This window comes from Phyllosticta capitalensis, assembly GCF_038381095.1.
Source record: "Phyllosticta capitalensis strain CBS 128856 chromosome Unknown BKA78scaffold_8, whole genome shotgun sequence".
NCBI lineage: Eukaryota > Fungi > Ascomycota > Dothideomycetes > Botryosphaeriales > Phyllostictaceae > Phyllosticta > Phyllosticta capitalensis.
Window position 1 is genome coordinate 1,097,104 of NW_027117446.1, and position 16,820 is coordinate 1,113,923.

The 16,820-nt window shown below is 55.2% G+C and overlaps 5 protein-coding genes across 5 annotated transcripts; 2 read left to right on the plus strand and 3 right to left on the minus strand.

Moving 5' to 3' along the window:
- Nucleotides 1-1,557: 1,557 nt before the first annotated feature.
- On the minus strand, nt 1,558-3,095 carry BKA78DRAFT_254885 (PIN domain-like protein; the record flags this gene model as incomplete). Its single annotated transcript, XM_066884941.1, has 2 exons — nt 1,558-2,891; nt 2,945-3,095. Coding segments are annotated over 2 exons (1,485 nt in total), but the record flags the coding sequence as incomplete, so codon positions are not given.
- A 547-nt stretch (nt 3,096-3,642) lies between these two features.
- BKA78DRAFT_354924 (uncharacterized protein) lies at nt 3,643-7,881 on the plus strand (the record flags this gene model as incomplete). The annotated part of the gene is made up of 1 exon (XM_066891812.1): nt 3,643-7,881. One exon carries the CDS (start codon nt 3,643-3,645, stop codon nt 7,879-7,881), a length of 4,239 nt encoding a protein of 1,412 aa, XP_066741945.1.
- A 978-nt stretch (nt 7,882-8,859) lies between these two features.
- BKA78DRAFT_373715 (TLC domain-containing protein) lies at nt 8,860-10,736 on the minus strand. Its single transcript, XM_066892774.1, has 2 exons — nt 9,988-10,736; nt 8,860-9,928 (listed from the first exon to the last, which is right to left on the minus strand). Exons 1-2 carry the CDS (start codon nt 10,468-10,470, stop codon nt 9,320-9,322), a joined length of 1,092 nt encoding a protein of 363 aa, XP_066741946.1. The 5' UTR covers nt 10,471-10,736; the 3' UTR covers nt 8,860-9,319.
- A 140-nt stretch (nt 10,737-10,876) lies between these two features.
- Nucleotides 10,877-12,891, minus strand: BKA78DRAFT_320406 (uncharacterized protein). Its single transcript, XM_066888950.1, has one exon. It carries the CDS (start codon nt 12,422-12,424, stop codon nt 11,342-11,344), a length of 1,083 nt encoding a protein of 360 aa, XP_066741947.1. The 5' UTR covers nt 12,425-12,891; the 3' UTR covers nt 10,877-11,341.
- BKA78DRAFT_373721 (uncharacterized protein) lies at nt 12,613-16,731 on the plus strand. Its single transcript, XM_066892775.1, has 2 exons — nt 12,613-14,993; nt 15,210-16,731. Exons 1-2 carry the CDS (start codon nt 12,879-12,881, stop codon nt 16,554-16,556), a joined length of 3,462 nt encoding a protein of 1,153 aa, XP_066741948.1. The 5' UTR covers nt 12,613-12,878; the 3' UTR covers nt 16,557-16,731.
- Nucleotides 16,732-16,820: the final 89 nt, after the last annotated feature.

Here is a 16,820-nt window from a genome sequence, read left to right on the forward strand (position 1 = left end):
GAGAACTCCATGTCTCTACGCGCTCTGGTTTAGTAATAGAGATTCTTGGATTAGCGATTTCTTTTCTCACCTACTGTGCCAGTTTCAATCTTGCAGTAGAATGAAATGCAGGCAAACGGTCCGGCATTTAGAGTGGTTGATTTTGGGCTTTTGGGAAGGCCTGTTCTGAAAGGATTTAGGAATTTGCAGAAGCACATTGATCTTGCCGCCGCAATTGATATCGATTCGCCCCCTTGACCAGGAGCCACTCGATCAATTCAGAAACTTTGGATAGAGCGGGTGACATGCTGTATGGGTATCAAATGGATGCGCCCCAACCGGCCAAAGAGAAGGTTGCCGCCCATAATCATATCCAAGTATCCAAACTCGCTCAAAAAATGCAGATGCAAGAATAACAAAAAGGGAGCGTTTCAAAAGCCCCAGCGCCGTTCAAACTATGGTCCGCCCAGGGTATAGAAATATCCAAATGCGTGACTCCCCGACGCAATTCATGTCTATTTACGTTAATGCCTCCCTCATGACGCTTTAAGCACCAGTCAGGTCGAGCATCTCGACAGCGCTTTCTCTGAATGCTTTGGGTCGTGGCTGCCCTGATTTCTTTGCAACGTTAGGCGCACTGCTGGTTCCAGCTGAGCCTTGAGAGGATCCACTCAGATCCAGGTGCTCCGAGTCGCGGTCGACGTATGTCCAGGAGGCGTCTTGGCTGCCGCACAGCTTGATGGCGCGCTTTTTGGGCGCTTCTGTGGATGCCTTGGATGAGCCAAACACGCGGTCTATGCGCGGTGGCTGGGCCGTCGGGGAAGCGCGACGCTGCGTTGCCTTTTGAGGTCTGGCACCCGGAGATTTTGGTGGCGAAGACCGAATGCTTGAGATCTTGGATGTTGATGGCATTTTTGCGCTGCGGCGAGGCATGGGATTTTCAGAAGTCGGCGACAGAGCTTCTCTGCCCTTGGATGAGGTAGATTGTGTGAAGCTTCCAGCAGTTGTCTTCTCCGCCGCTGGACGGGGCGCAGCCGGTGAGCTGGTCAGGTCCATTTGCTCTACTTCATTCAAGGAAGGCAACGTGACCGAGACCTTCCTCCGTGATCGCAGGGACTCCTCAATCGACACTTGACGCTTTGAAGGTGACGTATCGACGTGCGGTACCATATTCTTCTGACTCCTTGACTTTGTCGGCGCTGGCTTCTTGGTTCCGAGCCTGGGGAGAGATTCATGGTCGTCTAGGATTGAGTCGTTGGCGCTCCGTGTTCGGCGGAAAGTCTTGGCCCGCTTGGTGACATTTGGAGACCGGTAATGCTCGTCGAAGGTTGTCGAAAAAGACTGTGACTTTTCTGGTTCTGGCGCTGGGGGCGAGGAACACAGGTTGACAAAGTTGGGCGCGGAAGCTATGCGCTCAAGTGGCTTTGTAGTCTCTTCTGTAAGACGAACCGAGCTATTCTGTTGCGCAGGTGCGTCTCCGAGTCCAGAAAGGTCCAGTGTGTCAACACTTGGTGACTTCGCTCTTGTCGGCTTCTGTGATAGGCCGGCGGTCGGTTTGCTGACGCTTGTATATCGGTCAAGTGCACCTACAGGCATGCCGCCCTTGGTGGCCGGCTTCTTGGTCGTCTCTTTCCTGGGCTTCTTCGCCTTTGGCTCCTTTGGTGCATTCTTTTTTCGTTGGGCCTCGCGCCAGTCCTCGACCTTGACAGGTACACCATATGCGGCGAGCGTGTCCAGAACCCAGTGTCTTTCCAGTTCTTCAGGGTTGTATTGAGATGGGCGCTTTGCAGTACCCTCCTCTCCATCCTGCGCAACGACTTCCTCAGACTCCAAATCCGCGACCGAGTTCTCGTCGTCCTCTTCTTCGGCATCCAAGTCGATAGGAACGAGCTTGACGGGCACAATGGAAATGCGCAGTTCCTCCATCTGGTCCGTTGACACATGTGCTCTCCTGCTGTGGATTTTCGCAACTAGCTCGCTCTCTTCCTCTTCAAGCTGGTCGGTTGTCTTTTGTGAGGCCATTTCGGCTGCAGCCATCTTCCCACGCAGCCGTAGCTTACGCACAAGCATGGGTTGCGCCATGTTGCGGATAAAGTGTTTTGCTCCAGTCTTGCCCTGCCACTTGAAGGCATCCGAAGTGAAGGTGCGCAACCCCGCAAGGTCTATGTCTCCGTCCCACGACAGAGTCCCTCGGAGTCGGTCAAGAGCACCTGAGGAGGAAGTCGCCGGGTGCATGTAGAGCTTCAGAATTTCCAACCTTGGCCAGCTGTCCGGAATCTCAATACCGGGGTGTTTTGTTCTGAAGAACTTGCTCTTGTTGGTTCGCAACTCTTCCGCAAGATCAGTCTTCCACTCCTCGAGCTTCCTCGCGTCATTCATGACTTCACAAAGCTTCTTGCCGTAACCAGCTCGAGCGGCCTCGCATGCAACCTTGGGACCGCAGTCTCGGATGCCTTCTGGAGCGTAGTCGCCGCCGCTCATCATAGCTACGAGAATCATACCCTCGCGATCTAAGCCAGAGGGTCCAGCCTTCGTCTTCTCCGAGTCGTGCAAGTTGACGTGTGTAGCAGTCTTGCCTTTAGCTTCTGCCGAGAAGTTGCGTATCGTCATCTTGCTCCCGAACATGAGCGTATCGACATCTTCACTCAGTACCATGTCTACGATCCCCGTTCTCTGCAACAATGCGCATTCTGCCTCTGCCTCACCTGGCGCCTCATGGTAAGGGAATCCGAATTGTTTCAGTAGTTGCTTTGCGAGGAACTCGGGAACTGTGGCGACGTTGGGACCAGTCTGCTTGTTGCGCTTGAATTTGGGCTTTTTTGGTCCGTCGAAAACGAAGAGGGGGTCGATTGAAAGGGATAGTAATCGGAGTAGACGATAGTAGAATGTTCGCAGGGCCGGGTTGGTTCCACCTGTAGGCTGTGAGTTGCAATGCTCTGCGCAGTTCCGAGAAGGAAGCGCATACCTTTAGCAGATTGGATCTGGACCAGCCATATCGCGGTATCTATGGCGATGCGTAGTGGGCGGCCACTTTGGACGAACTTCTGGGCAGCGAGTTTGGCTAGGGCTATTCGAGTGCCTGCGCCAATCTCTTTGTAGATGCCGGGGATACCCATGACTACCGCATGGCGTGGGAGATGGGGACAAAGTGAGAGTAGAGGTGAGAGCAGAGGTGAGAGCTAAGAGGGATGCTCAACAAGTCAGTAGATAGGTAGTGTGCCCTTTCGGAGCCAATCTAACTGAGTGACGGCGCGTCGACGCGTTCGGGAAAGACGAGAATCTAGGAGGGGTAAAGTAAGGCCGATGTTATGCCGAGTGTTTACAAACATTGTCCGGGGGACCCAGTTACCGCCCGGCCAACCCTCTCCACCAGCTTCTTTTGTCTGGGCCACCATCGCTATTTCCGCAAATTCAGCAACAAAATATTCAAGGAATTGCAAGCACCACCGGTACAGACGCTTGGGAGCCTGGTTGAGCACCATTGTCGCGTTGGGTAAGGCTGCCTTTCGAATCCGTCTTCTGCCGCGTCGCATTTTGTTAAAGTCCGTCGTTCTTTTTTTCGTCAACATGCCATACGAATTCTACCTGCATAGCTCAAGTTTAGGACATGGACATCTGACGTGCAATTAGGACATTTCTGGGAAGTTTTTTCATCAAGCGGTCATGTCTTTATCTTCGTCGCCAGACCCTTTGTGTCTGGTGACAAGCTCGCCCACAAAGCGCGAAGCCTCTTTCGGAGCCCCGCGAAGAGATGCGAAGCCTCTGGCATCTCGGTCTCCAAATGTTCCAAGCTCAGATCCGTTTGCTCCATCGTCGAAGCTGTCTCCTTCAAAGAGCATTACGATGACCACGCCAAAGGGCAAGGACGGTTCCCCTTGGCGGATTAAGGTGACTGTCGAGGCTGAACCTGGCGATTCGCAAGACGAGAATTCAATGAGTTCTCCAACTTCCAGGCGATCCACTCGCATTATTTCGCAAACGACTTCGGTCCCATTGAACGATGCCGAAGGTTCCTCTCCCGTCAAAAGAAGAGGCAGGCCCCGAAAGTCGGACTCAACTCCAGTTTCCAACATCCAGACAAAATCGATTCCACTCAACGACGGCTCTTCTCCAGCCAAGCGACGTGGAAGGCCTAGGAAATCCGACACCATTCCAGCTCTTGCTTCTCAGGAAGGAGCAGGAGCGGAGAGCGAAAATGGAGCACCATCTCCCGCTAAAAGGAGGGGCAGACCCCGAAAATCAGATGTAGCAAAAGAGTCACCCAAGCCTCGCGCCCGCACACCTGCCCGCCGTACCAGAAGGTCAATTGTCAGGAGTCCCGACGATTCCCAAGAGTCTGCTGCAGAGGATGCATCTTACAGACCCCGCTCTCGGCGCCAAAGTCGTCAACCTGAGCATGGGGATAGTCTGGTCCCAGAGCCCGTTCGAGCCGAGGCAATGTACGGCCCAAGGTCACCGGAAATTGAAGAAGACGTCCCGCAGACAGAGAAGTCAGCGCGCCCAACCCGCAAATCTGTGAGAGATCGGAGGCGGACGCGGAACAGCGATGTCTTTGGCGCCTTGGCCGACGCTCAGTCCGATGTGTCGGAGGATCACGAAGCAACGCCCTGTGCAGCATCATCACAACCTCGCGATGACGATGCTGAAATGTGGCAATCCATGATTTCCCATCAGAACGAAAACCAGGGCCAGCCATCTGAGGATACTGAACAATCAGATGATGAGCTCGACATTGTTAGGCCAGAGGACTTTGGCGACACCACCATGCTCCACAGCGAAGAGTTTAGCATGGTTTCTCTCGACTCACTTCCTAGCATGCAGGTCGCCCGCGAGCCAAAGCAGCCGAAAATTGCAGACCCCAGACCACGACCGCGTGCGAAACCTCCAGTTCTTCGGACGGACCCGATTCCAAGACACCGTACCCATGTTACCAGCCGCAACGCAATTTCTTCTCCGATTCCCGACGTCAACGATTCTGTTGCATCCGTATCGTATATGCCGTCCTCTCCACCAGTCAGGTTCCCAGTACGTACACCCTCCGGCAGCCAGAAGCTCAAGTCGCCCTCTGCACCGCCCGCCGTAGAACAGGCCCATTTCTCTCCAACGACAGCTGACACTCCAAAGCTTTTGAACGTGGTCAGCGCCGGAAAAGCGCTTCAAGGGGTTTTGGATGGCAATGGGGAGGAATCTTCAGGCAGGCGGGACTCGATGGCATCATCCAATGGTTCACATCGCGCCGGGTCCAATTACCAGTCCACGATATTCCAGGCCAGTCCAAAGGACGACAATATTTCTCACTTTGGCAGCCAGCTGAATCAGTCCACTCGATCGTTGCCACGGGAAAGCCCAACCAAATCTCCGACCCCGCATCAGTCGCCCCGGAATGATGCAGAGGCATCGGATGGAAGCGTTTTCGACGGACCGAGCCTGAGCTCTGTACAAAATTCTTCTTCCTACCATCGTCTCCCAACACCTGAAGACAGCCAGCCATACTCGCTTCACTCTCCGCCCCCGCCAGTGTCGCAGCTGATAACGGACCATTCCACCCTCGAGCCGCCAGAGCAACCCACGCAGTTAATCAGTCCGGCTCGCAGCCAACACAGCCAGCATTCGGAGGCAAGCTCTGGAGCACACACTCCACCATCACCAGAAGAAGATCAGCAAGAAGAGGAGCAAGGCTCATCAGAGCTTCCATCAAATGTGGACAGCTCTTTGTCGCAAAAGCCCGGTGAGGATTTTGATGCGTACTGGCAAAGGAGACGTGAAGCGATTTCGCGCAAAATCGCGGAGGCCAGCCCTGAAAAGGTCATCGTCATCAGTTCAGAAGCCTCTAGTGAGGATAGTTCGACCGACTTTTCTCGGAGTCAAGAAGCCACCGTGGGCCTGGGAGATGACATATGGGAAGAGGAGGCCAGTCGGGCTTCTGATACTCGTGCTGCCGCTCGACGACAACGGCGCGAGAGGAGAAAGCAAGCTGCTGAGCAATCGGCAAACTCGAGTAACTTGAGTACCGGGAGTCATGGGCAGGAAAGGTCGAGCGGGAGGACACCGCAGTCTTCTGGTCATGGCTCATCCTCCAGACACGACCAAGCCCCGTCATCATCCGCGTCCCGGCCTCAGAGGTCTTCAAACAGAGAGTCAAGCGCCCCTCGCAGCTCCCAAACCCAAGGGGCAAATCAGACCAACCCCAGCTCGGAGGCGAACGAATCTGAGGATACAGGCTTGTTTTGGAGGGAAAGTTCTGCACCTCAACAGCCCCAGAGACGTCTAGAAAAAAGCAGAGATGAGGGGCTCTCCGCAATCATGGACCAAATCCATACCCCTCAGGATCAGACTCCGCAGGCAACACCACAAAAGGTGCCCGTCTTCAAAGCGCCCTATAACATGGGCGGAGGAATCAATTCTCCAGCCCGCAGCAGTCCGTTGAGGCAACAAATTATGTTTTCCTCCCCTTCGGCCGTGAATAGCAGCCCGTACCAGAAGAACGAAATGACGGTCGAAAGCTCGATTATGGACGAATCTGCGATTGAAGAGCCCTATCCGGAGTCTTCTGAAACCTCAGACATTAAGCAGCTACGAAAAGAGCTTTCCGTTCGTCGCAGAAGCAGTGGAGCTTTTGAGAATCGTCGCATGAGTCAACGATTCGATGAGGAGGATGAGCAGATTGAGAGACAGATTGAAGAAGAAGGCACACAAAGGCTTTCATTGGCGCACAGTGCCCCAAGACGTCCAAGGGATCACTCAGAGGCCAGCTTCCAGTCTGTGGAGCAAAGTCAACAGTCGAGACCCTCAGCGAGTCGACTGTCAGCGCAGTCAAGGCCCTCAGCGAGTCGTTTGTCAGCGCAGTCGAGGTCAGCGGGTCCTAGTCGTCCGCGCAACAACCTCTTCGACGGCCCTGTTCCCAGACTCGCACCTGGTCCCGTCCGACCGAATGGGGATGACACGCTCAGGAGCGTCGACACGACGCACGACGATGGCATGGACATTGATGGCGAGGAGTACTCTCAGCCCTCGGTTAGCCACGAGCACTCCCGAATGATGTCGCTGAGCATGAACCGCTCTGCCCCTCGTCTTTTTGATGGTCAAAGTAGCGAGGTCTCGCAGGGACAGGAGCAGCTGCACAAGGCTTCGTCTCCAATCAGCCAGCCTGAACTACAAGCGGCAGCTCAGCAACAAGGCGGCGGCCTCTTTGGACGCATTTGGTCCAGCATCGTGCCCTCCCAGCAAGAGACCAAGCCGGAGCCTGCAGCAAAGCAACCGGCCCCCGTTGCGCCGCAACCCGTCAACCACGCCGCACCTGCTCCCGCGTCTATTCCAGGAGAGCCGACTCCCCTGCCTCGACCAACTCGCCTCCGCCAACACCAAGACCTGCCCAAGCTCAAGCCATTCAGCAAAACGCACTTCCTCAGCCTCCACCACATCTGGTCGCGGTATCTTTCGCACCCAGCCGAATTCTCCCTCTCGCACGTCTCCAACCAACGGCTCGTCTCCCAACCCGTCTACAACGACTCGCCCATGCCCATCCCGGGCGTGCAGGGGCACCCGCCCTTCCTCCCGCTCTCCGTCTACTTCGACATCACGTTCCGCAACCGCGGGTACGAGGTCAAATTCCCGGAGGAGCTGATCGTCGTCGGCGCGCTCTTCATGACGCTGCTGCGCCTCGACGACGAGGCCGCCTACGCCGCCCGCTACGGCCAGCCGCTCAAGTGGGACGAGGTCAGGAAGAAGGGCGAGGGCAGGATCGGCGGCTTCGAGGTCGTTCAGCGTCTGGGCTTGCTCGAGGTCGGCCGCATCATCAGGAGGTACGAGGCCCTGGGTAAGCCGGTCAATACGATGGGTGGCGCCTATGTCCGTTGGCCGGGTGCCACGCCGGGACCGGGTTGGGTGCAGGTGCCCAAGTAGGCGGCGTGTTGGGTGGCTTGTGATGTGTTGGATTCTGCTGCGTTGGGGCGATGTCTTCTTGTCCTGGAGCATTTGGTCTGCCCGAGCTATGTATCTTGCGGCTGATTTCGTTTTTCTTGTTTCTACTGTTGTCTCAAAGCGTCAAACATGGCAGGTGGGGAGCGGATAAGGTTGTATTTCATCAAAGGGCTTTTGTTTTTTCCTTGGTTTGCATACTCTTTTTGAATGACCCGACTTTGAATGACCCGACATGCTGGATGTGTATGGATGGATGGAGACCTATCTCTCTCTCTCTCTCTCCCCCTCACTTTTCAATATCAATTCTTACCATCATCATCTTCGAACATGAATCTGCAGTTTGCCAACAACAACAACAACAACAACAACAACAACATCCCCCAAATCGACCCCTAACCACCCACAACTCCCTCCACACTCGCCCCCTCAAGCCCAAGATAGACGACCGACGCAGGGCCCCCGAATCCTCCCGGCCCACCTCCCCATCCCGCAGCCTGCTTGCTTCATGCAAGGCACATTGCACCCCTACCGAAAAATGCACGCACGTCCGGTTGCACAACGTCTGGCAGAGAGATGCGGGAGGGACGGGACGAGCCGCGCGGGGCGGGCGGGCTAGCTAGCTACCTGGGGGCTACCAAGTACCAAAACGCATTGTACTGTACTAGCCAGGAGCCAGCGGGGACGGGGTGCATGCAGATTGGCAGCATGACGGGACAGGCTGGTTGGTTGGTTGGGTGGGCCGAGAATGAGTGGGGGGCGTGACTGGTTGGAGTAAGGGGTAGACAGGCGGGCGGGCCGGCGTGGGCGTGGGCGTGAATGGAGAGGGGAATGAATGATGGGGAGACGGGGACGGCGGTATGGTTAGCTACATCGTTGCCGACGGATGTAGCGGTTTTGCAGTGAGGGAGGTGGTGGGAAAAGGGGGGATAGCAAGCCGGCGTTCCTCGAGTTGATGTTTTCTTGTCAACTTCCGTCTCGACCAAGCTGCGTTGCATCTGGCTAAAAGCTATCCAACCTGACCTCAAGTACACCATCACTCACACCACATGTGCAGGAAGAGATGCTGCTGGTACGGAGCAAGCAGGTCGTGATATCGCTTCCTTGGGTCCTGTAGAAACAAGCTAGACAGAGTAGTAGACGAGGAAAAATCTATGCACATATGAAGGCTCACAAACCAGGCCAGACCAGACCAGACCAGACCAACAGCACACCCGCATCTATGCCCGATCGCACACCCATCGCTCGCTTGCTCGCATGCCAAACAGGCACCACAAGGTGTGTAGGAATCGACGCCGAGACGTCGGCTGTCACGGTGACGGGAGGGATAAGCGCCTGTCCTTCCTGCTGCCTTGAATCGCTGCACGCCGTTTGGGTACTGTGCTGTGCCGTTGAAGTTGGACTTGCACAACCAACAGCGCTTTCATCCGCGCCTCCTGACTTCGGTCTGCGAGACCTCGACGGTGCGTCTCCCATCATCGTACAAGCCCCGGGCGACGACGGGCTCAGTATCAACAGCAGTCGTCGAACCGTTGGTCTTCTCGACCTCTTCGTCCGTGTCAAGCTCGATGCCCTCGACAAGCACCTTTTCTTCCTCTGTCTTGACCTTCTTGATCGGTCGCTTGGTGCCGAGCGGCGGGTCGAAGCGCTTGCGCACCGTCTCAATCATCTTGCCGAACCAGTAGAAGTTGAGCGAGTTGAGCGTCAGGTTGGAGGCCAGGTATGTTCCCGCAAGCCAAAGAGGCACTGTCTGCTCGTCCGCTGCGAAGCGCATTATTTGGCTCGTCGAGGTGTCGGCAGGTCCGCCCGGCTGCGTCAAGGCGCGGTAGACGTCATAGAAGACGCGGATGGAGGAGTAGGTACCCCAGCAGAGGCGGGCGGCGAAAAATGTCCCGATGAGGAGGAAGCCGTTGTAGAGTTGGAGTTTGGACCCGGTCAGGTTGAGCTTGTCGCAAAACCAGTGGATGTTGAGAAAAGGACTCGAGAGCTCGTAAAGGATAAAGGTCGTTGCGTAGTAGTTGACAAATGGACGCTGTTGACAGTCAGTAATTGGCCGACATCGATAACATCGGTGGAGCAGCAGATACGTACGAAGCCAAAGCTGAAGACTGCCAGTGCGCTGACTGCATGCGCCAGCAATCCGAGTCCAAACTCTCTTACATAACGCAGACTTATCCACAGGTCCCAGACAAAGTATCCGCAGGCCAGAGCCTGAACAAGTCCGCAACCACCAGTGTAACCCCATATCCGGCCCCTCCAGTTCATCTCGGAGCGCTCATCATCCACCCAGTGTATCCACAGTGCCACGACATTGATCAAGGTGCTTTGCAGCAATGATACAACATGGACATCCCAATTTATGCGTGTTCTCCGGTTGAATTGGGTGTATATCTTGGAAAAGAAGCGGGCTGATAGCCACGGCGAGACAAAGGTACAGGTGACGTGATAAAGCAGCGCAGCGAGCAGCACTTCGTGAATGTGGATCGGAAGTGTTTTGAGGCCAAGACTGTCGGCCAAAGGCTCGACGGCGCGCTGAAGAGCCTTGGGAGCCTCGAATGGGAAGGGATCGAGCATGGTGGGCGGCGTGAAGACGAGGGCGGCGAAGGTGGAGAGCGAGCCTATAGGCAGCGAGCTGGAGCGGGGCTCTGGAATGGAGAGCAGGAAGGCGGCGGGTGGGGGGAAATAATTTAGGTTGTCGCAAGAACAGAAGACATGATAAGGAGGAGGAGGAGGGCCGCAGCGTGACTTTTGGAGGAGCACGCGAGGACGAGACCCTTTGGCTGGAGGAGGTCAGGATGTAGATGTGAGATGGGTGAGGTGAGTGGGCATAGGCCCAGGATCCCTGCAACAGCTTCGCTTGTTGGGACCGTCAAGCCGAGTCGCCGTGACTAAGCGCCAGCCGAGGAGCGATGCCGGGCCACCATCAGGTACCATACGCATGCGGTCTATATCCTCCTGTTTGTTTGGCACATGAGCTCTTCAAAGCAGCAAAAGTCCCGTCATGGGCTTCACTTTGTTTGATTCTGTCTTGTCTCTAAAGCGCCTTGTGTTCCCGCCTGCAGCACGCGCACCTTTCAGCGGGCCGAGGCATGTGATGCAAGTCGTCCATCCAAGCACCACCTCTTCGCCTGCCACCCCACATGACTCTGGCTTGATCCTTTGTCGTTCCTCCTCTGCCTGTACCGAGTCGCTGAAATATTCTACATGGCGGCTGTGAGCCCATGAAGCGTCGTTTGCGAGCACTAGGCGTACAAGACCAGGCGCGGCGTCCTGGCTTTGCAAAAGGAACCAAAATCAAGATGCGGCGCGTTGGACCTGCGCAGCCTGTCTCTAGCCTTGCGACATTTCCACGCCTCTGACGAAGACCTCCGACGCACCTGGGGCGGGAAAATGGGCTGTTTGCCTTGTAGCAACCTCGAATCAATTCGAGAATCCTGCTGGACGCTCATCCAAGATAGATGTTGTCGCGCAGCCTCTGCAGATTCTCCAAGAAACCACCACCATTCTTCTCCAGTGCTTTTGTCCTCTCTTCTACTTTGGGTGCCTCTGCTTTCTTCTGCGGGGGGTTTCTTGTGTTTTTGTGCTGCCGGTGCCGGTCCTCTGCAAGCTTCACCAAGCCGTCTACAAATCTTGTGCGCGCCCTTTCCTCCGCAGTGTCCTTCCAGACCTGGGAGAGCTCACGGAGTGCCTGTATACGTGTTTGTGCGGCCTCCAAGCCTTCGTCCGTGCCGGTGATGAGCTCAGCAATCTCGTTGCGCAGTCTTTCGGCAAACTCTCGACCTTTTTCCTCGCGACTTTGACTCTCTGACCCATGCTCAGGTGCCGAAACAGACACGAGGGACGAGGCAAAGGACACCTCGGATGGTGCAAGGGTCCACTGCATCGCCTCACCAAATACTTTGATGACGCTCTCCAGGCGCGAACGTACGAGTGTCAAGGTGCGCAATTGATTGAGGTATTCGGGCTCCGCGTTAATTCGAGAGCTTGTTTGCAGTGCATCTGCGCCAGCAGTGCTGGGCCTTGTTGTAGATTCGTCTGGCTTGTCGCTCGGAGGTAATGCGCTCGAGGGCGCCTCGATTTTGACGCCGCCAGGCACAAACTTTTCGACGTCGCGCCTCAAGCCGTCGGTCAAGGCCTCGGATAGGCCAGCAGTCTCCCCTCTGAGGACTTCCACCTCGTACGCAAGCCTGGCTCCGCTCCGCAAAATGTCGTCCGTCATCTGGGTGAGCACCGCCGACAAGCGCGTGGTCTGTGCATTCAATTGCGACAGTAGGGTCTGGGTTTGCACTGAGAGTTCTGAAAGAGGGACGTCGGAACCATTGCGAGACCGAGAGGTTGACAGCGAAGGAAGAACGGCGTTGAGGTGGTCGGCAGGGTCAAAGTGCGGTTGGATGAAGGGCAGTAGAGACGGATCGGATACATGCGAGGACTTGGGCTCGACTGTGAGGGCGGCATCGGACACGGCCATGGCGACAGGTGGTGGTTGGTGACAGAAGCTTGGTGAGTGCTGGGGGACTGTCACAGGCATGGGAGCTTGGGCGATGGACAGGCGGGGCGGAGCGGAGCAGGCGGAGGGCGGCGCTGTGGCCTGTGCTGTGGGGAATAGCCTTTCCTCCACGGAACGCTCACCCACACTCGACGCTCACCTCGACAACGTAAAGGTCGATTGCTGAGTGCTTGGCCTCACAACCTTTTGTAATTGCAGATTCGTAGAATGTGCCACTGAGCTCCCCCAAAATGTCCTGAATCAGACATACATGTAGGCACTGTCTCAAAATGAGGTCGTTTCTCGCTGCACCGCGCGCATCACGTCCCTTCTTGCTCCTTCTTTCCGTGCCAGTTTCCGCGCACCAGGCTCTGATGACTCCTCGTTGACCTTTCTTTCGTTGACATCTTTCTCTCCATCAATCCTCCTCATTCTCTAAATCCCACAAAGCTCTACCCTTCAATTCTCTGGTCTGACCACATTCCCGCCTCTCACCATGCCTAGGCAGGCTTACAACGCCGATCTCCGCGCTGTCATCAACTCCAATGACTATCCTGAGGGTGTATCCGCCTTCCGCCGCGGTGATGACGATGGCTTCATTGAATTCACGTTCGCTCCGCCAGAGGGCGGAAGTTTTTCCGTCACCGCCATAGTATCCGATGTCTCCGACTACCCTTCATCTCACTCTTATGTCTTTCTCGTTGACGATGCCGCACCTCCCGACTTTGCAGCTTCGTTGATGCGAGCTAGCGACAGTCTACTGCTACAGCCGGGACAGAGTATTCGAAACCTTCTCAACTACCTCTCTACCTTCTTCTACAGTGGCGACGACGAATCAATGGCAGACGCCGAGGACAGTGGCATGTCCGACGATGATGATGACGGCGACTTTGGTGATGATCCAAGCTTCTTTGACTACGACGGAGACAGCCCTACTCAACGATTCAATCCTTTGGTCTCATCCAACGGCTCTCTCTCGCGCGAAGACCGGAACAAGATCCGCCAGGACCTTCGCCTTGTCAAAGAAGCTGGATTCAAAGTTGGAGCCACTCACTCTCTTCTCCTTGGTGAGCAAGCATACATCTCAATATCTTGCCAAATCAAGCGGCTGGGCATCTCTGAAGAGGCAATGCAAGCATGGGGGATTTCTCCCGAGGAATACTTGATTCTGCTCATCAGGTATCCAAAGGGTTACAAGACGATGAGGGGTTTTCGAACAACAGATGTGCCATCCAAGGATTGCATCGAATTTCGCACCGGTATTGGATTCTCCTACAAGCCCTCCATCGAGGACATGTGCAACGCCTTTTCGTCTTCATCTTCCAAGGACCGGCACCAAACCACGGCCACCTTTCGGAAGCACTTCATATCGGAAGCCATGCACCATTCTCTGAACGACACATTTCTCGCATTTCTCAAGTGCAGAATCAGGGGTGCGTCTTGGGACGGAGCTACTCTCTTCTATCACGACTTTCAGGGCGCACCGTCTAAATGGGACAGCCTCACTGCTGCTGACGTCAAATACCAGCATGAAGTTGCACCCAGCAGTGCGTTTCCCAGTTTGGTCACGGCTGACCATGTCAATGACGATCATTCGGAATCGGGCATATCACTCCCACTCGTTGCCATGCAGTTTACTGTTCGCAAGTTCGTTCGCTCACCCGACTATTGTCTCAATTGCCACAGGAGGATGCCGGAAGGGCTCGAAGCACTCAAGCCCTACGTCTGCGACATCCCACTGTGCCTCTTCCAGTACATGCAAATGGGCCTTGGACCTCGCATCGAACACGAAATCGTTACCCAACCGAGAGTTGTGGATCTGCTCGTCACCCTCTGCTACTATAGCGCCAGGATTGGTTCTCTTGGTTCGTCTCATCTGCCAAAAGGACTTGCATTGAGGATACCACCTCTAGAGGTACTTCAACATGGCCAAGTCAACTACCTTTCGCGCGGCGAGAACGGAATGCTCCAAATGACGGACAGTGAAAATCCAAAAAGTGTTCCTTCCCCAATCAATAGCATACCTGTGCAGGTGAATCTGGATCATCTGGACATTATCTTCCCCGACCACCTATCAAAGAAGGCAATGGGCTTGCAGGTCGGTGACTGGATCGCATTCAAGATCAAATCAAAGGTGGGGATTTTGCACGCCCAGATCGAAAACCTCTCCCACTTTCCCAGGATCCTGATTGCCAGTCCAATTGTCATGCCCCTTACGGCCTCCCAGTCTGCTGTGAAGCCAGACGTGGCGCTTCGAGTTCCACTGCCCTCTGGATCTCACGATGCTGTCGCGTGGCGCTATGCTACTGAATGCGACCGTCTGGGAGATAGAGAATTGCAAGAAGTCATCAAGCTGCTACTGGAAATGCTGCCGACCGTTGACGAGATGAAGCATTCGATTCATCAGTCCGGATCGGACCTCAACAAGTCCATATCTCATCGCATCCCGCCACCGGCGCTAGGTCTTCTCCGATGGATCATCGCTTCGAACAGGGCTTGCATTATGCAGATAGGACTTCCAAGTGACACCGATGATGTTGATACGGGACTACAGGAAGCTGTCCACGGCATGGATGGATGGATGCAATTCAAATTCGCCATGGGAGCACCGGTAAGTCAAATCCTTTCCTTGCGTCACTTTTCACCTCTTCCGTGAAGTTTTGCCCTCTCCTAGGAAGATGCATTCGACAGAATGGCAGGTCGAAATCAACATTTCTCCTGTGGGCAAATAAGCAGGGCAGTTTGCCGGGCCTTTTGTACACGGCATGCGGAATTCTTGACATGCAACTCTTTTTGAACCTTATCAGTAGAACTGACTGTATGACAGGACAAGGAAAGACGATTCGTACAGTCCGTTCAGAAAATCAAGGCCAAGATCCCGACAATGTTCGCGTGGCACGGCAGCCCCCTTCAAAATTGGCATTCCATCATCCGTGATGGACTGAACTATGACCAGGTTGTCCATGGAAGGGCGTACGGAGATGGCATTTACTTTGCCCGGGACGCGAACACAAGCATTGGCTACTCTGGCTCCAATCGGTCAATTGTTGCCCGTGGTTTTACTGGATCTTGGCCGCTCAGCAAAATCAACCCCAGTACTGTTCTTTCGCTAAGCGAGGTTGTCAATGCACCAAGCCAGTTTGTTAACACGGTCCCATACTACGTCGTCAACAATACCGACTGGACCCAGACACGCTACCTCTTTGTCCAGAGTTTGCAAAGTGATGGCATGGCCCAGAAGGCAGAAGTGCCAATTCCGACGTTTGCGACTCCACAGGACCCAAACGTAACGCCAACGGGGTCAACCGGCAAACAGCTCGTGATTCCAGCTTCAAAGACGACGCGCAATGCAAACCACGCCGTTTCCATGGGACGCAAGAAGTTTAAGGCTTCAGGTTCCGCAACTGACCCCGTTTCCATCGACATCGACGACGACGCGTCTAGTGTTGCAACTGACGACGAAGACCGCACCCTGCTTGAGCCAGAGGAAGAAACGGCCCAGGATCTCATCTCAACGGCCATGACCAAGACGGACTTTGTGCCTGGAACGCTCGACCGGAGCAAGCTCCCCACGATGGCACCTCCGACGGGCGAGGCCGCCTCTGCGACTGCTACCAAGTGCCTTCAACGGGACTACAACGACACTCTCAAGGAGCAAAATAAGAAGCCGCTCCACGAGCTCGGCTGGTACATTGACCCGGAAATCATGATGGAAACGGGCAACCTCTACCAGTGGATCGTCGAGCTCCACAGCTTCGACCCGGACATTCCCCTCGCCCAAGACATGAAGGCTCACGGCGTCAAGAGCGTCGTGCTCGAGATTCGTTTCGGCAAAGAGTACCCCATGGCTCCGCCCTTTGTCCGCGTCATCCGCCCACGCTTCCTGCCTTTCCTCAACGGCGGAGGCGGTCACGTCACTGCAGGCGGCGCGCTTTGCATGGAGCTTTTGACCAACGACGGCTGGAACGCCGGCATGACCATCGAGGCTGTCCTCTTGCAGGTGCGCCTTGCCATGTCATCCGACGACCCTGCGCCCGCACGCTTGGAAAGGGGAGGAGGAAGAGGCGAGTACGGCGTCGGCGAGGCGGTGGAGGCGTACATCAGGGCCTGCCAGCGCCACGGATGGACCATTCCGGCGGGCTTCCGTGCCATGGCTCGCAGCATGGGCTATTAACTTTGCTGAATTCGACGGTGCTGCTCTTCTTGTGCTGGTGGAGTTTCGGGTTTCGGACTTTGCGTCGAAGTCTCTTTCGCCTTGATATCTGAGGAGTTCTCAACACACGGAGTGGAGGTCGTCTTTCTTTTGCTTCGACAACCGCGGACGGAGTTTTGGCACCTCGTTTAAGGCGTCAAAAAACTTCCAAAAAGAATGAGTGGGTTTCGGGATTTGCGTCGAACTCTCTTTCACTTCGACATCTGAGGAATCCTCGACACACGG